General features: G+C 32.5%; 1 protein-coding gene across 1 annotated transcript; it reads right to left on the minus strand.

Annotated features, from left to right (window-relative positions):
• Nucleotides 1–434: 434 nt before the first annotated feature.
• Nucleotides 435–22,064, minus strand: LOC130897181 (uncharacterized). The gene is made up of 5 exons (XM_057805907.1): nt 22,030–22,064; nt 6,017–6,179; nt 4,128–4,352; nt 867–1,046; nt 435–789 (listed from the first exon to the last, which is right to left on the minus strand). The coding sequence occupies exons 1-5, from the start codon at nt 22,036–22,038 to the stop codon at nt 527–529; spliced, it is 840 nt and encodes a 279-aa protein (XP_057661890.1). The 5' UTR covers nt 22,039–22,064; the 3' UTR covers nt 435–526.
• Nucleotides 22,065–22,906: the final 842 nt, after the last annotated feature.

The raw sequence follows: 22,906 nt of genomic DNA on the forward strand, positions 1-22,906 counted from the left end.
TAAATTGGAAGACGTGAATCTAGAATGGTGAAATATCTACGGTTTAACATAGATCCAAACCTGTTCTGGTACGAAAACGTAGAAACTAAAATAAAGAAGGGTACCTACAGGTTATAGACGTGCAGAATGGTCATCGGTTGTACATGGGACAAGCTCCTTCCCTGGATATATACTTCTTATGTGAAGAGCCATCGTGTGGTGGCCCTATTTGAAGAAAGTAAAAGCTAGAGACCCACGGAACAGAGTTCAGCGTGTCGTTTGTCAATCACAATTCCCATGCATAAGATCACGACTATTCAGACTGGAGTAACTGTTCATGAGAAAATCTACACGCAGGCTGTGCATTTTAATGGAAAGTGACTAAGTATTTTCTTCTAGCCTTAATAGTATGAGCAGAAGGCACGTACCACTGACAGCGAACAATGAACTTTTATTGTTTTAACATCAAGAACTTCAAGAAGAAACTTTAATTTTCTCTATAACACTACAAATATTAAAATCACAATGTTTTTCTTTCAGCCTTAATTTATTTCAAATATGACGGTTGGTAAACATTAGAAACTCGTTTTGGATAAACTGGTGAACTGTTTTGGTTATCCTCCATTGGAGTTATAGTTTGGGGTGGCGAATATTGAGTGGTTGGAGAGATGAACTGACTGCTTTGCAACGAAGTAGGAACAGCGTAAGTGTTCGTTACTTTTAGTGGTCTCGGTGGTAGAGGATCACCAAATCCGACTTTGTTTGGTGTCAGATATTCGTAACCGTTAGCGTCGATAGGAAACTGCTGACCTGTAAATTAATTTTCATAATTTATTATCTATTATAAACAGTTAATTTTCTGATTATTACTATGAATATATTCGTACCTGTTGGATAAGTATAACTAAAAATTGGTGTTTGCTGCGAAGTTCGCTGGGAATTGACAGCGGCAGGTAGTAGATTTGGATGTGCTCGAATCGGTGGTAAAGTAGATGATCTTATTGACGGGCGTGGATTTCTTCTTTTCTCAGAATAACCAAGACCTCCAGATCCAAGGACATACGCACCTTAAATATATAAATCACCAAACTTTTTTAACTGCTAGTGTCTATTCATGTTCAGCACAAACTATTAAATCAAACCATTTGATTAGCAGAATCAAGAAATATATGCGAGAAACAATTTTTTTAGATTTTGTTGAAATGGAATTACAAATACTAGACTATCCCAACTCATTTTGATTGAATCGCCTGGAAAATGAACATTCGAATGCGTTTATAACCCAAAGTTTATAGCAAATGCGTTGCTAATAGCCACTTTTATCTCTCTAATCTCAACGCATGTTCTCCAGGACCATTTATTGATGATTGTCGCAGTTTGTTATCGTGTCGTAAGTCAAGCTAATACAGCCAAGTGGGTCTCACCACTGAGATAAAAGTATTTGTTACTTATGATTATGAGGATATATTGAAAAATTCTTAGCCTACTATAGAACCAAACAAAATATCAATATCAAAATATTTTATTACTCAACATATTCTCCTCTTAATTGGATACATTTATTACATCGAACCTGCAACGTTTCTAGACCTTTCAAAAAAAATGTTTCTTCTTGCTCTGCAAACCAGAGAAAGAAAATTTACGACCTTTTAAACTTTTGTTCAGTTGAGGAAAGAGATGATAGTCGGACAGAGCCAAATCTGGTGAATAAGGGTGTTCTAGTAATTCAAACCCTAAATCACGAATTTTTTGCATGGTAACATGAGATTTGTGTGCAGGGGCGTTGTCCTGCAAAAACAAAATACCTTTGGATAGCTTTCCGCGTCTTTTCTCTTTAATTCTTTCCCGTAGAGTGGTCAGTAAGGTCGAATAGTAATCTCCAGTTATTGTTCTACCCTTATCCAAAAAATCAATTATGATTACTCCATGACAATCGCAAAAACTTGAAGCAAAAGCTTTTCCTACAGATTTTTGGATACGAAACTTCTTAGGTCTTGGAGAACCAGAGTGTCGCCTTCCCATCGATTGTTGCTTTGTTTCTGGATCGTAGAAATGTACCCAAGTCTCATTCATAGTAACAATTCGTATTAAGAAGTTTACATCGTTTTCAAATCGAGCACAGATCGAAAGCGATGCTTCTACCCTTCTACACGCTTTTGGTCAACATTCAATCATTTGTGGATCCATTTTGCAGCAATTCTTCTCATGTCCAAATCGACGTGAACTATATGATGAACGTGTTCGTATGAAATATTCAGTGCCTCAGATATCCGTTTTAGCCCAATTCGACGGTCTGATAAAATCATGTCATGAACTGCATCGATATTTTCGGGGACTGCCACAGAAACCGGCCTTCCCGATCGGTCATCATCTTCAATGGAAAATTTACCTCTTTTGCAGCTTGCAGTTCAATTTTTCACAGTCGCATACGAAGGACATTGATCACCAAGGGTATTAAGCATATCTTCATGAATCTTCTTACATCTCAACCCTTCTAAATACAGGTACTTGATGATGGCTCGACAGTCCAATTTTTCGATTTTCACAATTTCGGTTGATCTTTTTTCTTTTAATTTATTGCGTAATATTTTGTTTATGCATGGAACTGGTCTAGGCTAACGAGATATCAATACATCCTCGTATTTTCGTTCTTATGAAACCGGAAATATAGGTTCGTTGGGTTTGGTTTTAATTCTGGCTTAACTGGACGCTCTGGACGGATAAGCGCTCTCATTCCAAAATGTTTAAACGAACTACTATCTTTTCACTATCGCTACTAATTGTAATATCATTTGCCACAAAATAGTTGTAGCGAGTCAAATGTAGACAATGACATAATTATAAAATAATAGTATAGTATGTGCTGACAGGACAGTTTCCATATTATTTGCGTTCAGGTTCAACATTTTTTTTATATTATCAGCAGAGTGTGGAGATCCTGTGAATAAAATAATTTTCCTATAAAATAATGTATAATATTTTATACTATATTCGGCATACTGTTTCCAGCTGATCCATCAATTCCACTCCTTTTAAAAAGTCTTGAATGTGGGATGGGTTCATTTGCCAGAGATCTTCTTCTCCTATTTCAAGCTCACTCAGGAGTAGAGCTCTGAAGCTCTTTCCAGGACGAGGCTTTGCCTATCTCAGCCCCTGTAGTTTGACACAACAATTGGCGGCTGTATTATACTTTGTTTTCGGACATTCGGCTATTTAAGGGGTTCAGTAGATTACAGGAAAAACTGATGACCATGGGGGAGTTGTCAAGGAAATCAGATCCTCTTGTATTATGAGGAAATGGACCGTCTAGTAGTCGACGAGTCTTGAATGAGAATCTGAACCTAAGTCCACGACCAACGTCATTAAAGTTTGATCTGACTTCGTTTCCCTTTTCTTAACAATATACAGTTTTGAATTTCTTAAATGATAAACATAAATAGAATTTATTTTTTTGTGTATTTTTTTTGTGATATGCTTTCCAAATAGAGACATAACTTGAGAACTTTGTACAAGATTTTACTAGAACGAAAATCGTTACTGACAAGCGGTTACAAATTCGACATATTTCCTAATCATATCTCGTATATTGAACTTTGAGAAATATAGATTTCTTAAGAATGTCTTTTATTTTCGAAATTTGGATCATATGTCGAATAAATCACGTTTTAATCTTAAGTTAGAATCGTATAATGTAGTCATAAATATAATATACGACATCCAAAAGTGTTTGAATTACATAATTCAATTCGTATTTGATAAACGCGAAATATATTATGGAAATTTTGATCATCTGATTTGCTTATATATCAGCGGCTAACAAAAATTCAATGATAAATCTATAAAATTAGATAAAAAGAAATTTTTATAATAAAATTAACAAAATTTGCGCGAATAAATATCTGAATAAAATCAGATTTAACGTTGATCTAATGTCACTATTGTTTTGTAACCAATCTTGCGCAATAGCTGGTTCAAATTTTGAACACTTCCAAGGACACACAATGTGGCTTTAGAATTGGAAAATGCACAAATAAGTTGATATTTACAAATAAATATATTTCCATATTGATCAAAATCAAGATTTCGTATTATGTATATAGTATTAAGTTCATAAGATATACATTTTTTTAGAATATGACAATACCTACCACCTCCTAAGTGAACGACTCCTATAGATCCTGATCCTAAAAATACAGCGTTTCCATTTCCAGGTACGTTAGAAGCAGCTGCATTAACGGGTGTCGCTGGAGGTGGATAACTGGGTATAATTGCTACTGCAATTGACTGAGGAGGAATGTATTCTTGAGATTCTTGTACTGGTTTTTCCAAAGAGTTTGTTAGAATTTGATATGTACCTCCTACGTCTACGCTTTCTGTCGAATAAAAGAAAAAATATTCTAGATAAGTTTTTTTTTACTTCTAAACGATTTTACAATGTTTATAATTATGTAAAAATTTGGCACATTTTTTTTTGAAAATCCCTCTGAAGATTTACTGAGAATTGCGACGATATGAATTCTGAATATGTCTGAAAGAAGAAATGATAATTAAGTTCTGAAAATTTCTGAGCATAATAAAAACGAGTTAAGAAAATTCTAAACAACTTTTTTTGTAAACAAATTTTTATTTTCTTGAAAAAACTTTGACACAACTGATCAAGACCATTTCGAGTTGGCTTGAACTGCATTATAATTTTTGGCTAAATTTAAACTAAACATATTTCAGTATAACGACTACCTACACCAGATTTTTAGTATCTGATGACGGTAGCTTGGCTCGCTTTAGATGAATATTATGTGGTGTTACTGATAAATAGTGTTTTTGTTGAAAAAATGTTTTGCAGAGTTTTTCAATATTTTGAAAATTTGATGTATTAGAATTTGTTTGAAAATACATTTTGAAAAAATTTACATAGTTTTCTATCCATTCGATGGATAAATTGCAAGATAAGACTCCAGATCAGGTTAATGGAATACTTAATATTATGCTGAATCTCTGAAGTACCAGTGATAGAAAAACAGAAATTCGTCAAGATGTGGCTCTAAAAACGTTTCTTGGAGATATCATATATAGGCGAGCCACAACCATCACCAAAAATGCTTAGTAGTGACCTGATTCGTACTAATGACTAATAATGGTCGATCTATATGTTTTCGAAGTCGCTGAATCTGAATATGAAGTTTGTTTTTAATTAAATTTGTGGAAAAATTGTCAAAATAGAAATTTAAGAAAAGCAAAAAATCAATATTTCTTCATGAAAATTCAAGAGCATATTCTTCAACTATTTTATAAAGTATCAAAAGCTGTCCGAAATTTCCAAAGCATTTTCCGGTCGAATGAGAAATTTTGTGAAATTTTTTCCATGATGTTATGACTTCGTACATTAAAATGAAAAAGTTGAGTGACAAAGTTAATTATATAATAATATAATAATTAATTATCCATCACTACATATACAGTAAAAAATAACATAGTTTAGGAAAATTTTTCAGAAAATTTCAGCCTTTAATCTCAATTATAGAAAAAGATGTAGTGCAGGATATAAATGTATTGGAAGGATGATAAAAATCCTTGTAACGAAATGAGTAATGAAAAAAAATATCAGCGACCAAGATAAGGGCAAAGATGTGTCTAGAAATATGGCTATCGATAAAAAAATGGTATTAAGAGACGAAGAACTACACAATTTATACAAAAAGATGCTCAAGTTTCATGATTTCAGATATTTCTGTGAAATTATTTTGGTCGTAAATTCTTCTGTCCACATATATCATTAACATTTTGCCTAATTTATCAATCCTGGAAAATAATTTTTTCTATTGATTTCTACGTCAATGAATTTGAAATTTCATTTCTGTTTGCAGTTAGTGCAAAAATCCAATGACTTCTAATTCACTATCCGCGGTCAGAGTAACATAAAATCAAATTACTATTTTTAGAACCATAAAGTAAGTTATAGTAAGGCACTATTCCAATGAAACATTCTGATGATTTCATTTCACAATTTTAATTTCTAAAAAATTATCCAAATACGAACCTCTAGCATATAAGTCACTATTTTGTAAATCGAAATTGTCTATCCCCGCAATTTGTAGATGAGTAGTTGGAGATAATGTCGTCCTTAATGATCCCCGTCGTTTTCTCTCTATCAATTTTTTTGATTCAGATGATGCCAGTACAGCAAAAACATATAAAAATATCTGGAAATAATATACAAACATTGAAGCATATTATAAAAAGCGCCTTCTTATGTCAACCAATTCAAAATTTTTCAATTTTTAGTGTGTAATTTTGAATGTTGTATTCGATTAATAACAAATAGAAACCCATACACTGATAAAGTTTGGCCTAACAACCCATGTCTTACCATACGTTATTCCTACTTCCAAAAATGATTCTAAACCTATATTGGAAGTTGCATTAAACATTTGTAGCAAAGTGCAACGTTCCCCTCTATTAGTTAAACAATCTAGGACATGAATTATATAGGATAACCTTAATTAGATCAAACAGTCGCAAATATAATGGAGGAAGTCACAGCAGTTGATGTTTTTCGCCATTTATCAATAGTTTGGGCTCACTCGAACAAGTTTCCATACCTCGCTCTCTCTATTTTTACTACTACCTCAATGGATATATGACGTAGAGCAGCCGTATCTTTGCTATATGAGTCTAAAAAGAGAGATGTAGATATGGCAGTAGGCTCTTACAAAAAGACAATGCTAAGCCACATACTGCGAAAGAAACGTAAGTGTAAGACCTTGGTGGCGTTGATTTTCTACCACATCCAACATTTAGTCCAGACTTTGCATCGTCAGATTACTATAAACAATTTGAATCCAAAGGAGTTGAAAATACAATGCGACAACATTTCGCACGAAGAATAAAGTCTTCATAAAGTCTCAATGAGCTTACTGAACGTTGGGTTAAGACTATGGGTTATATTTTGAATACTAAGGCAAAGTGAACATTGGAAAACGACTTTTTTATGAGATACCCTATATACTTAAACTTAATCATGTTATATGCTTTTATAAGTATACAGGAGACTACATAAATTAAACTGTTGTTAATTTTAATCATTTTTAATGATCCGATACCACGGCGCGTAGCGTCTGTCTCCTACATGTCAAGTCAACTATATTCAATTAAAGTGTCTCGGTATATATTGACCATTATGGTATATGTGATTGGAATATATCAATTTAATTCTTACACTCAACTAAAGCAAATAAAACTAATAATTAATTTATTTCTTGAGATAATCGTTCTTGTTTTGAGTAATTTCAGCTACCATGTATGGATAGATTATTATCTCAATTTAACGAGAATTGAGAGAAGAATGTATCGAAAATGTGGATTGAATATTAATAATAATTATCGTATGGATATAAACAGTTGGAAACAAGATTTAGACATTATAATTATATGAAATAAGTGATTTATAATTTAAGAGAAGGCTAAAACGATTTAAGTAATGCTATATTTAGCAATTTGTTATGATATAAATTATTTTTTTCTACAAATGCTTTGGAATATGAACTGAATATTTCTAATAGCTTGCGTAATGTCAAAACCATACATTGTTTACACTATAAGAAATAAGGTACTTTCCTCACACTACTTATATATGTTACAGGAAAAGTAGATTGTTAGGGAGAGTTGACTCTGCCTAGGAAGAGTAAACTCTTACTAAAAGTTTCAGTAAAAGTTGGATGAGAATAAACAGATCAACTTTGCCTAGGAAGAGTTAACTATACCTATTGTGGTTTAGTAAAAGTTTATTCCGAGATATTGCTCTTCTCATATAACTGCGCGCGCATATCTTTGATTTGTTTATGTTTATTCCAGCTCTAGTTGTTTACTGTTATTACCGTTGTCTTCCCGTTTACGTGTCTATTTGATGCTATTAACAACAGCGACCAAGGATTCAGGAAGTGTTTACGTTTCAATAATTAGTTGCAGTTTGTTATAAAACTTCATTAATAGCTCAGTAAACGGTGTGTCGTGATTCTCCGAATTTGAGCGATCTTACGCTAATTGGACAGCCAAAAACCGAGGCGGAATCTGTTTTTTCTTTCATTCATAGTTTAGATGCCGCTCAAGGCAAAGATAAACCGGAAAAATAATATTTTGTTATCTATATGTTAGGTTAGGTTAGGTTAGGTCGACTTTACCAAGGCCAAATCGGTTTTCCCCTTGCAAAAAGTCAACTTTTACTAACTCAAGGCAGTAAGAGTATACTTTCCCTAGGTCTAGTCAACTCTGTCTAGTAAATGTTGTTAAAATTTTATCACTTTTCCCTTTTAATCAACTTTTACTAAAAAGTCCAGTAAGAGTCGACTTTACCTAGGAAGAGTCAATTCTTACTGGAGAATCCACTTTTCTTGTAACATATACAACAAAAGCTTAGGCTACCTACTATTCATATTTGAACATGCGTAGTGGAGCTCATGAGTTCTTAGTCTAACATACATATAAAGGTCATGAATAAACAATAAAAACGGTTATGTTATGTTCGATATCATCGTTGCGATTAAATATTTCACTCCTCAACTCAGCTTTCAGTTTTTCGAACAAACAATAGTTTAGCGGTGCCAGATCTGGGTTATATGGGTGTTCGATATCTATGAAGTCATATTCGTGTACAATAGCCTTGGAAAGCGAAGACGTGTGGATTGGGATCTCGTGATCAAGCAAGCGTACATCTCAGTTGATTTTGCTGCGCCTTTTTTCGATAATTTTTTGACGCAATTTCCTTAGTGAGTCAGAGTAATATGCCGTGTAAATTAATGTATTTGAACACTTAAAGTAAATGAGAAGGATAGATAGATCACAGTCCCAAAATATTTTAGAACCCTTTTTTTATGCTTTTCGTGACCTTTGCTTTTTTGGCACAGGCTTCCCTATCCGATGCCACTCCATGGAATCTCTTTTGGATCATAGCAAAAGACTACAGTTTCATCATCCATTTCAAATGATTGGTCCTTGCAGCAAAGCTCTTAAGATCGCTCACAACAATGTACTCGACGTTGTTCACTGTAAACAGCCTCCATTCTGTTTTTGATTTTTGTTGGTGTTAATCCTTCTCGAAGATATTTTTGAGAACAAATTGGCTGAGTAATCGTTCGAGTTCTACTATAATAAAATGGATCGAAGCAGTAAACTTTAAGTGAATTGCGAACGCCTTCTATCTACTATACGAGGCTAAGAGCTCATGAACTACGTATATAAAAACTGGATTATACTAGCTCGTTAAGATAATGAAGTAGTTACTTTTGTGATCGAAGCGCGTATCTGATTGATTGAATGTAATTTTGGGTGTTTTTGAATGTCTTTCTTGTTTGGAATTGACTTGACTTGACTTTGGAATTCATTTAATTCCCAGCAGAAGTTGGTCATCCTATGAGTGTCCTTTTTTTTGTGGTATTCGTTCTTCATTAATTTAATGTTCATCTGAAAACGTTCGCATTCTTTGCTCAATTTTTCTAATTTGTCTTGGAAATGAGCGTTGACTTATGAGTGTGATTTTTGATCCATATTACAGCCTGAATATTAGAATCGAATTAGATTATCCTCTACTAGTTCTACGTAATTGTTAGCTTTATATCTTCGTACAACTGTTACACAATTTCTTCACGCAAGCATCACCACATCATTTGTAGAAGAGTCAAATTCAGGTACCTCTTCTATTAATAAGTTTTTCATTACTTAAACCAGGAACTTTAGGCGAAAGAAACTGAGAACATTGACCATTGACCAATGAAATAGTAACTTGAACTTCTAAATCTTCCACGTTAAATGCAAGGATTTAGATCAAGCTTTTCTATCATGGTTTTACCGATAGTACCAGAATAATATGTATATCTCAACACTGATGGGTTCTTGAAAGCTCATATGGAGAAATTTGTTGAAGATCTTGGTTTAATATAATGGTTCGAAAAATTCAATCAACATCACAATATCAATAGTGCTGAAATAAGTGGGGAAGCATAAGGTGTTGATACGAATGTTACTCATGATTGGATTAAAAAAGTAGTTTCAAAATTGATATTTTCATTGCTGGTGTAGCAGACATTTCAATTATACACATTTTTTACAACATTACTAGCTAATAACTACTGACAACACTATTGAAATTTTATACAAATATGTTTTCATAACTTGGAATTGTCTGTAATGATAAGGATGTAGCTGTTGTTCTTTAAGTATCCTCCAAGTACTTGAGGAAGACGTATTCGTTTGTCTTGCCACATTCCTCATGCTAACTGTTGTTGGTCTTCAATCAACTAAATTTAAAATCGTATTTTGTTTGTTAATGGTTCTTGGTGTTCTTGGCCTACCTGAATTTTTTTTTAGATCTCACATTCCCAGTTTCTCTACAACGTCGTTCAATAGCTTTAGATGTATTTTTTCTTGGTAAGTTTATCCGAGAAAACTATAAATGAATGACAGTTTTCCATGTCAAACTCAGAGAAAATGCTATTGCCATGTAAAATTCAAAGTTAAATAATTATGGGTACTTAGATTGGGGGTCTTAGTATGAAACAAACAACAGTTTGAATACACAATACATGATCATTAAATTGTTTGTTTCATACTTAAGCCTTCAATAGCTCAGTGCCCATACTAATTTAAGTTTGAAAAACAAGATATATACTGATTAGACTGGATTTTTGTGAAATGTTACAAGAAACGAAAGACTTGAGTCCCAATTTTTCTAAATGTATCGGTTTTATCGATTACTTCATAATTTTCAAATCAAATTATTCCGATAACGGTACACAGTATCGAGTTTTATCAAGAGTAACTTTTTAGTGTGAAATTAAAAGATGTTTAAGTTAATTTGAAATTTCTCTCAATAAATCTTATATTGAAACAGTTATATTCAATAATACTTGGCACGAACCGTATAGCTCCCTCTATGAGAGTTAGATATAAAAACAAGCTCATTGGATGTTTTCTATTCATCCTAGAGACGGAATCACCTTTTTTTGAAACACCTTGTATATATAAAGATGATAAATCAGCTTGGACAACCAGTCAAATTTCTTGAGAAGAGCGAAAGTGCAGTGCAGAAAGAAAAATTTTACTTCAACCTCAAGGGTTGAAACAAAAGAAAATTATTGATGGTGTTAGTTGCATATGTGAGTGAAAATCCTGGTAATACAATGTAAGCAGTCAATTTTTTATCTAAAGCCCGGGAAGAAGTGAATCACACGTTCTTTTCGACGTGCTGGACATTTTGCAAATTCTAGAACCACATCCTGAGATTTTTAACGACGACAGCTCATATAAACTGACAGTAAACGTTATAGGTAAACGATTACCTACTCATAGTGGCTCCACTGACAAAGAATTTTCGAATTTAGTAATAAAAACCGAGGTTCAAAGGCACGTGAAGAAGAAGATGAAACCGATGAGCTTGAGTCTTCATTGTGCATTGAACAAGGTAAATTATCAAAAAAGTAATAGCTTTATAATCAAGATAATAGAGAGAATTAATGTGGCAGCAAAATATATATACAGGGTGTTTTAGAATAGCACTCCAATCTCTCGGGAAATGATTCTATATGAAAAAAGTTCCAAAAATGCTTCTTGAGCATCCACCAATGATAGAAAACCATTTTTAATGTCTCGGGTCTGAAATTGTCATGTAAATTTATTTGGTCTATATGTATTTTGACCTGTATTTTATATTTTGTATTTTACCCCAGTTAACGTAAACCATATTACAGTTACAGATCTGAAACCTATTTTATTCAATTTTTCAGGTCAAAATACGTGTAGACCAAACAAATTTGCATGGGAATTTCAGATTCGAGATATTCAATATGGCTTCCTATTATTGGTGAATTATTATAGAACCATTTCCCGAGAGATTGGGGGGCTATTCAGAAACACCTTGTATATATAACATTCAAATTTTTGTTATATGCATAACTAGACTTTCTGTAATAGACGTTATTTTCACTTGTATATATATTTTTATCATCGTCCTAAGATTATTTGTCGATAAACTAAACATCAAAACGAACTTGATATTACAAAAAAGTTAAAATCACTCAAAATTATGTGTCAAAATTGATACTGACGTTATTCTGATTTCGATTGAATTTGTTTTATTGAAGTTGTACACATCATTCTTTTCAGAAATAAATTTTTTGTGAGTTTCATTTGAAAGTTTAATGTATTTCTCAGGCATTTAGCGAAGTTATTTTACTCCAAATGTAAAAAAGTGTATTTTGGAGTTGGGTTTTTGGATTTTATCTCAGTTAACGTAAAAACTATTACAGTTAAAGATGTGAGACATATTTTATTCAATTTTTTAGAAACACCCTGTATATATAACATTCAAATAAGATTTTTTTACATGCATATCTAGCCTTTTTGTAATAGACATTATTTTCACTTATTCAACATTTTTATTATCGTTCCAAGATTATTTCTTGATAAACTAAACATCAAAACGTACTTGAATTAAAAAAAAGTTAAAATCATTCGAGTGTATCAAAATTGATACTGACGTTATTCTGATTTCGATTAATTTTATTTTATTTCTGATTTCATTTGTAACATCAAACTTGTATATAATCTCACCTTGCGATGATTTTTTGAGCGTGATTAATTTGTTCTTCTACAAACTTTCTCTTTTTTTAACGTAACGTAAAAGATATATTCAAACATGTAATTAATTAAAATTGCGTTCAAATGGTTTCTATTAATTGAAACTGTGTTTGCTCTAATAGACATTCATTATAATTAATAAGGAGACCATTTGATTCATTTGTAGAATCTAATTAGATGCTAAACAATTCTTGAAGGTAGTCATTAACCAAAGTGTTTGCTTTTTCCAGCTGCTTTATAGTAACAATTATAATTTACTAGCTCCCCGGCTTCGCACGGGTAGTGGAGCATATTATTTCTAGTTTTGTGCTTCGCAGCGTTGAATATTGGGATTAGATTTATAAGTAGTTGAAGCATTTAATTTTGATTTGTTTCTCTCTGTAAATCGTCTTGATTTAGGTATCTTTCGATAGAATATTAGTTTCAAACAAACGGGTGAAAAATTGACATTTCAACCTATTTTTGTCTTCATCAAAATGTTACTTGTAATTGACAATTTATAGAATTATGTTGATTAATAGATCACTCACAACATGAATATCAAAAACTTGAATTTTTCCTATTTATAGTTCCGTTAACTTAACTAGCATCATATTTATTGAAATAATTCAACAGTTGTTGGGAAAATCCTTGGACATGCAGTAGAAAAAAATGTTCAATTCCTGTTTCATTAATTATACCTATAATTTGTTGATCCCTTATAAACTTGGTTTTGTATACCATTCTGTTCTCTTATTTTTAATTATATTTTCCTATTTATAGTTCCGTTAACTTAACTAGCATCATATTTATTGAAATAATTCAACAGTTGTTGGGAAAATCCTTGGACATGCAGTAGAAAAAAATGTTCAATTCCTGTTTCATTAATTATACCTATAATTTGTTGATCCCTTATAAACTTGGTTTTGTATACCATTCTGTTCTCTTATTTTTAATTATTTCTTATGATGTGAAATTGAGAAAAAAATTCTTGAGATTTCTCATATTCAACATTGATAAGCTCTGCGTCATTTAAATTTATGTCGTATAAAGGATTGATATGAAAAACGCGCTTGACAATATTTTGACTCGCGTTAATTTTTTGCGAAAATTTTCTTTATATAAATAATAATTTTTTTAAATATAAAAATAATGTAGAGGACAAGTGTCAACTCAAATGTCGTCGTTAGAAGATGAAATGGGTATAGGGGGATACACGCCTACGATTTCGATGAAAATATCGTCCATCAATAAACTAGAGGGCTTCGAAATGTAGATCCTTCGAAGAATGTTGGGTATACCCTGGACAGACAGAGGAGGAACGAGGATGTACTAAGAAGAGCGGGGACTTTGAGAGAGTTGTTCAACTTGATCAAGGTGCGAAAGGTTGGATACTTGGGTCACGTTCTTAGAGGAGAAAGATATACAATACCCCAATTGAACATATAAGGAGAGAGAGGCGTAGGCCGAAAACAAATGTCATGACTACGCGATATAAAACACTGGACTGGCATAAATAAATGTCTGACCATGAGATAATCGTCAACGCACTGTAGGTGCAAGGCAGTAGAAGAAGAAGACTGTTCATCAGAAATTATATGTTATTTGAGATTTGGATTCGCAGTGGTAAGAATAGGCGAGGTATCTATAAATTTTGACACTTTGTACCTTGTACAATCCCTCGTAGGAAAATTAGAAAGAAAACAATCAAATTTTAACTTGAATGTAATGCATTGGAAATCTAGAGATGCAAAACGAGAGATTATCATGATTCCATGAATTATAAGAAATAGCTGGACAATTCACAAGTTTTTGTCCAACAGTATTGTGGCAAAATCACAATAAACAGCAAGAGAAAAATTCTACATTTGAACCTACGAAAAGTATAATGCAAAAGTAGTTGTTGCACGAAAATATAACCTTTTTGAAAATATCATAGAACCTGAACTATATAGACAACCGCGATATAAAATATTTGATAATGACAATTTCTTCTGATGTTAGTATTTACATCTTCACCATCCTTATCTTTATCCGATCAAGCTATGATGAGAGCAATGGAAAGTCATGCTATCCTGTAGCTAAAAACATTCAGCTAAATATAAATAACGTAAGAAAAGTCTTCGATTAATTTTTCCAATAATTAACGGTGGAATAATGGGAAGCGCGTTGTAATAAAACGAAACAGTTTGGAAGAGATCTCATGGAGAGACTTCTCCCGAAGATGACTTCAGTATTTTCTGGAATATATTTCACCCCTACAATGTGATGAGTGAAACTGAAGGCTGTTTGATAAATAAGATAAGATAGTATGCAATTTCATGCAAGGTCAAAATATTGCATAGACTAATATTGCACTTTGCTTGATATTATGCAAGTTTCTTGCCATTATATCATGGTTGCCACTGGTCGAAATTCCATAAGAAAAAGTCGAAAATTTCTCAGCCTCAAATGATATTAGAGACTTTGTGGTCGGTTTAAAACTGAAAATTACAAAACTAGATATATACAAAAAAAGTGGTTATTGCATCACTGCCAATGATTATATCTCCTGCTACTTTGCTTTTAGATCAGACTCTAAAAGAGCACTCAGGCGATACCTTACTAGATATAACAAGAGAAAAAATTAACTTAGCTATAGAATTAGACAAGAAAACTTACAAGAATAGGTTTAGAATCGATGAAGAAACATTTCAAAACCTCCTAAGAAAAATAAAACATGAGATAATTAATGAATCTTTGTCGGTCAGATCAGAAACTAATTTTCTGTAGAATTGCAGCTAGCACGCATTAAAAATTGCACCAAACCAATAATTTTGGAAATGCGAGATTTTGCACGAAACAGTCAGCTGAACATTATCTACGAATGCTTTTAAGAAATATCACAATAAAACATGTTAAACTCAAACTTACTATATATTCATCAACAAAACAATATACACAAAAATATTAACAACAAAAGATTAAACTACGTCGCGCGAGCTGAGTCTCTGGATCAGATCAGATCAGATCGCTTCGTTGTCGATTCCAAAACTCTCGCCTGGGTTCATGTAAATATGGAAGAAAGAGCAGGTAGAAGGTTTTGGTTTTACAAAACGTTAGGGAGACATTAATTTGGATTTTCCTGGGCTAGGTATCGGTCAGTTAGGGGTGGAAGTATTATCGTTTTATTGAGGAAGTTCAAGATCATATACTGCGTATGTACGAAACTGGTAAGTAACTACCAGAAATATTGCGTCTTGCATTGCATTCCACGTTGTCTTGTATCATGTCAAGAGGCCTTAAGCTTTTATTCTCAAAGTGAAAACTGTATACGTAGTTCATTACTTAATAAATAATCTTGCTAATGATAATTTTTCCTATAACAATTCCAATACTTCCAATTGCTTTTAAATACGAGGGAGGTTCGAACGAAGGGTGAGTTGTCAATGAAATAATAACAAAGTCTTTTTTTAAAGCTGCTGAAGCAGGAATCAACATTATAGTCATATAGTCTGATGATGCATGATATTAATAAAATTTTCCAAAGTTTCCATATTTTTGTGAAGCGTGGAATGAGGAAAATTTGTTCATTATATATAAACAGTGAATTTGTAGCTGTATTATGACTTTTACGAAAAATTGTCTCTTATAAGTTTATGATGTTTGCAGATTTTTAGTTTGTCATATTTATGAAGAAATGACGTCATCGGGTAATATTTTAAATGCATTACCTCGTATATATAATTTTTTCTAGTAGATATGATACTTCTGAATTTACTGATAGCAAGCACAGAATTTTTCTTCTATATTTCTCACCAATATTTATTTTAAGTTTCGATTCGGTGAATTTTAAGGCTCTTCCTATACACAAAGTGTTGTATTAAGTTGAATATTTTCATTCGTTGTGGTTTTTTTTTTCGTCTATAACCGGGAATATTTTTTACAATGCCTATTTCAGCAAACTTCCTCAATTTTCGAGACACTGAAGACTTGGAAATATGAGAAATTCTGTCAGGTTATATATCATTAAATATCGATAGCTTCTTGTAACGATATATTTGTATCTACAAAACTATCAATCATTAATGAAGTAATTGAATGTGATAAAACAACAGAACCTAAAATAACTATGATATATTGGAGTTTCAAAACTTATTGCGTTTTTTGAATGTACATTTTTACAAAGTCAGATTAGAACACACATGTGTCAAAATGCATACTGCAATAATTACTCAGGATATTAATATCAGTATAAACAATTAAATTTGATTTTGTTAATATAAATACAGGGTGATGTATTTGGAATATTTACCGAAGACAACATATCTGGAAAAATGTGACTAAAACTGAACGTCAATAAAGAACATTAGATAACGTACAAACTTTTTATTTGAGACAATTTTCAATAAAAGCCATAATAAAGCTACCGATTCATCAATTTTTCTTACCCCTGTATAGAGTTCGAAACTATAGTACGAATGTACTATAGTGATGGAATCATCTCAACAGTCTGCTTGAAAGAATTAGTAATTTTCAGATTGTCGTCTTAATAATATATTTTCACTATCCAAACAGACTATAGCGTTCATTTAGGTCATTTGGTTCAAGTATACTTTCGGAATATCTACTTCAATTATAGAATGTATACCGTTACCCCCTCTTTTGAATATTTACGGCACAATAAAAGTTAAAATTCTTTAATCTGGAAGGATAATGACTGCAACAGGTAAAACAACATGTCCTTCATAATTTCTAAGCAATCAAGTGTATAAGAACATATATCCATTCATTTAATTGATTACGTAGTAAGATACAATTATTTCATGATTATCAGTTGATTGATCATTAAGATAAGATATTCTTCTTTTCTAACCTAATTTGAATTTTTGTTGAGAACTATCTAATATTCTGTAATTCATAAAAATATTCTTGCGGTGCACGTAGACGAATTTGACCGATCTAGCTTGCCAACAATCAATTTCATAAAACTTTTTGTACGGAAGCAAAAAACGTTACCTAAATAGCACTATACATTAGCGATTTAAATAGAGAGTGCATCAAAGTCAACCCACTCAAAAAATCTGGTACTAGCTGGTTCTAATGGGTATTGTTTCAGAATATAAAGGTAAGAACTTATACTCTATGTTGTTTGGATTATTTATATAATATTCTACTAAATAATTGAGCAATCAAAAATAACAACACTCATGAAAGAAGGAGTTGATCACTTATTTGTACTGTTGAAGATATTTCTTACATTTTCAGGGTATATCCTAATTATATTTCTATTTTTGTTAGGATGGTCCCAGAATTACCTGGCATGACCTGGAGGTGGCGGTAGTTGCCATCACTAGATTAGAAAGTACACACTCTATACAGCATATGTTTCAAGTTTGAAAACGCTACGTTGGTTAGTATTTGTTTGGCAACTATCTATAAAGAACGTATTCACTGAATTTGTTATCATGGAAAAAATTCGACATCGTTATGTGATACAATAATTTCTTAGTTCAACCTATATGAAAGCTGAGCTAGATGGTACTCTGCTCCTTCCTTATGAACTGTAAAATATTGGGTAGCAGAGTTTAAACCAGAAATTACGATCTGCGATGACCAGCATCGCTCCTGAAATGCTGGAGAAAATTACCAAACGGTATTAAAATAATCGTCGACTGCAAATGCGTGAGCTAGCAAACATAATAAGCATTTCAAAAAGTTCGGTACATCGCACATTAACTGAAAATTTGGACACGAGGAACCTGTGCGTAAGATGAATGCCGCGTTTGTTCACAATGGAAAAAAACAGCGTCGTGAAAAAAAGACCGTTCCATCTGCAGGAGAGGTCATAGCGTTGGTTTTTTGGGATTCGCGTGGGATAATTTCCATTAACTATCTTAAAAAAGGAAAAACTATTAACGGCGAGTAATATACAAACGTTTGAATGACGAAATCAAGCAAAAACGACCGCATTTGGCTAAGAAGAAAATGTTTTTTCATCAAGATAATGCAACAGCTCACACATTCGTTATTGCAATGGCCAAAATTGATGAATCAAAGTTTAAATTGCCACCTCATGCAGGTTATTCGCCAGATTCAGTCCCCTCAGATTATTTTCTGTCTCAGACTTGAAAAAATAGCTCTTTAGTAAAAGATTATATAACAATGAAGATGTGATGTCATCAGTTAATGGCTATTTTGAGAAATTTGACGATTTATATTATAAAAACGGTATCGAACTTATCAAACATCACTGGTAAAAGTATAAGGAGCTGAAAGGAGATTGCGTTAAAAAATAAATATATTTTTTTTTCAAAATTTTACTATTTCTTTGTTGGTCCAAGTACTTTTGGGATCACCCTTGTATCTGCTCAAAAATTGGCCGTGGAGATTCGCAGCTTCTACTCATATCGAATTTCTAGCTTTCAACGGGACTAGGAGGCAATTTAAACAAAGATGTTTGAAGGTTTACAAAAAACAAATTTATTTTTAAACGCGCATTGTTTTTAAGGAAACTTTTCATCCATAAAGATTCGCCGGAATAAAATTCCGGACTTGAACGATCACGAAATTGCTTCGTCGAATGTTATGGGAAAAGTAAAAGAAGAGAAACAAGATAGATTCAAGGTGCAGTAGATAAGGAGTTATTGGTGCATGCATCTCAGACATCATTACAAATATCCAGCTATAGAGATACTTTCCACATGCTCAAAAAGGTAACTAGAAATACAAAACAGCATTTTTCAAGTCTCTAGAAGACGGGGACACACAACTCATACCATTGCGGGCCCTATTAACGTTTGTTGAAGCCAATCTATCAAAACGGCAATATGAAATAATATGATATCAAGTATATAAAGTGAAATTAACAAAATTCAAAGATTGTGGGATGGAAACGGTCAAGCTTTACGTTGAGCTGCATCCATGGCAGCTTATGTACCACAAGCTCGAACAGGACATTTAAATCAAATTTCGAAGACTTCGCGAGCATTCAAATAAAATTTTACATCTCGTACTTTAACCCTCATAAGTACAAACGTACCCCAAGTGAACATTTTTGTGGTATTGAAGACGAGGTTCAGTCGAGTGTTTTTTCGCCAGGTAACCCCTACTATGTATCTAAAGAAGGAACTTATTGGTCAAAGGTAAAGTTCGAGGGTGTAGTAAAGAGGGGGCAACAACATATAGTAAGAAGGACTCCGGGGCTGACACGTATTAGTTCTAAAGACATGAATAAAGAAGATGTCTTTCTTTTGTTTTTATGTCAAGATATATTGTAAATCCTAGTAACGACAATATTGACTATATACTGACAATACTAACACTGAAATAACAGCTTATATTGGCCGCGTCATTACAATTGGTGCTTTGAAAAGCAGTGGAGAACCTTCAGAAATGCTGTGGTCTGGTGACTCTCCGTATATTCGCCAAATGATCCAAGAAGTTACGATTATAGCTCGAGATCGATGTAAATTTATTACAAGATTTCTGCGTTTCCATAATTTTGAAATACGAGATCGTGGCTATAAAATGTCCCCCATCAGAAAAATTCAGAAAATTTGTTTTATACTGCAGAACTGCGCCAAATCCCAGTACCCATCTCTACGTCGATGAACAACTAATACCATTTCGAGGGAAGGTTCCTTTTTGGGATATAGACAAGTACGGTCTGAAGTTGTGGTCTCTTGCATGTCGCGATTCGCCTTACATATCTAAAATGCAACTCTACTTAGGTAAAGCTTGATAATTTACCTTTTTTCTATTACCTAACTTAAAGTTTAGACAAGAAAAATAACCAAATAGAAAAAAATCAAAGCGAAAGTGTGATTAAGGATATGACTGATTATCTCTCGGGTGGATACGATATAATTTTTTTCTCTTCAATTGGTAGACAAACTGTGGAATAAAAATATCACATTAAGTGGCACCCTACGAAAAAATGGAACCCATATTCTCAAAGAACTTCTGCCGTTGATATCTAAGCCAATAACTTCGTCAATGTTGGCTTTCAGAAAGAATCGAACATTGGTTTCTAATGCTCTCAAAAAAAAATGCTTCAGTATTATCTTTCCATTGGACATAGTAATGATAAATTAAGTGGAAGAGGAACATATAAACATGAAATTAATCTTCACTAAACTAGTACAAAGGGTGAGGTAGACGTAGTGGATCCAAATGATAACGCAGGCTGCTTGGATACACAACGAAAGTTTCTGTTAGATTTTAGTAAAGAGCTGGTGAAAGAAAATATCGTGTGCTGATACAAAACTCTACCAAATCTAAGAAATTATATAGAGGTGAGTATGCTTTTGCTTCCCTAATTACGAGAAGCCGCTAGTAGTGAATCAGCAAAGAATCCTGATCGATCCTGGGGACGTTGCTACCTTTTTGAACGAAAAATAGAAGTCGCAACATAAAGTGTCATAAATTTGTAGGTACAGAGTATTCTAAAAAACAAACACTTTGCAACGATTGTTAAATTTTATAGGTTAAGTGTTTCCTTATTTTTGTAAGCATTAAATAGTTGAAACTAATTCATATTTTGTATTTTTCATTAGAATGTAGGAAAATGTTTGCAAACCAACTTGAAACACGTACTTTTACGAGGGTTGATTAATGAATATAAAATCAAATGCATCCACATCATCTTTACATTCTCTAGATGACATTTTAACCTCAAGTATATGAAAAAACAGTTTTTGCTTATCACTTCATCACAGATCGGTGGGTGCTGTGTGATAGGTACGCCGACTTAATTTTTTCGCGATACTTTTAAAAACATTTTTGGATATTTTTTTTCAAGAAAAAAATTATTATCATAACTACAACAAAAGCAAACTTTTTAATGAATGTGGCTATTTTTTCTTTTAAATTTTATATAGTAAATGGATGAATCACAAAATAAATTTTAGGACAAAGACAATTTTTTCTTATGTAGAGTTGTATTATAATTGATTCGAAAGTGACGATTATTTATAACCAAAAAAAGGGAAATTTCCAATATGAAAATAAGAAAAAACTAGAAAATTGCAATACTTGATATGTAACAGTGTACTCTAGGGTTGTAAGTGGTTTGTTTCTTGGAAATCTCCCAACAAATGTTGAGAAATGACTCCAATGCTTTACAAGAATTAGGATGATCATTAGAAATTTTTCATATATTAAAACAAACAAACGCTAGAAACTATAGTGATAGATATATTGAAAAATGAAGAAAAGCATGATAGAGATAGAGAAAAAAAGTCAAAAAAGATTAACGAAAGTTCTGTTGAAATCACAAACATATAAAAAATCCATAAATTTGTGCGTTTATCTATTTATATCTCCACTTTTACAATAAAACAGCAAGAAAATGTGGTTTCCATGTTAGAAATAATCAGAAACGTAGGATGAATCTTATAAAATATAACGTGCAAGATAAACCGTTAAAAAGCTTGTCAATGATATAAAAATGTAGGAAATTACCGTTTTCATAATAACTATATTCACAATCACTCGTTTTGCACTATGTACAGTTAGTCAATAATAGGTACTAAGTTTTATATATCCCCTTCACTTTCAATGTTTTATTCGAAGTATTTGTAACAAGATCCCACCGATTTTAAGGCAATACTAATCTTATTTTCATGTTTTTTCAAATTTCAAATTCAATTCAAAAGAAGTACTAATGAACGTATTCATTTATCGCTTTAGCATCAAATTATATTCAATATATTTTAATGTTTATCTTTCTGAGTCTTATGAATACAAAGGTATGACTAAATTTTGTGTTTTCAATTTTTTTCCATTTTCTTTTATAACGTGAAGTATTTAGACAACATTGAAATGGAAACAGTATTTTATTTATCATACCAGCATTCAAAATATTCGAAAAAAAAATTACGCGCAATTTTTTCTGAAATGCTGAAATCGGGTTATTTCCCTTGGTACTCCTCCTCTTTCCATTATCTTCCAAATGACATGAAGTGTCACCATTTATATTTGATTCAGGGTTTTGTTTGGTCTACTCATCTAGTTGGAGATCTACCTCTTGGGCATTTGCCTCTATTCGGTTTTTATCTGAACAGGCACCCTATTCGTCAGATTTAGCTCCTATGGATTATTTTCTGTTCCGAGACTTGAAAAAATGCCTCGGTGGTATTTAGAGGAACTTGACGATTCTTATTATAAAAAGGGTATCGAACTTATTGAACATCGCTGGAAAAGGTGAAAAATAAATATATTTTTTCCAAAATTTGTGTGTTTTCTAAGTTGAAGTAGTACTTCTGGGATCATCCTCGTAATATTCTTCATTATTATTTCCACTATCATTACACCAACACTCAAAATTATATTGTGTGAC

Source organism: Diorhabda carinulata, chromosome 8, assembly GCF_026250575.1.
Source record: "Diorhabda carinulata isolate Delta chromosome 8, icDioCari1.1, whole genome shotgun sequence".
NCBI classification, from domain to species: Eukaryota; Metazoa; Arthropoda; class Insecta; order Coleoptera; family Chrysomelidae; genus Diorhabda; species Diorhabda carinulata.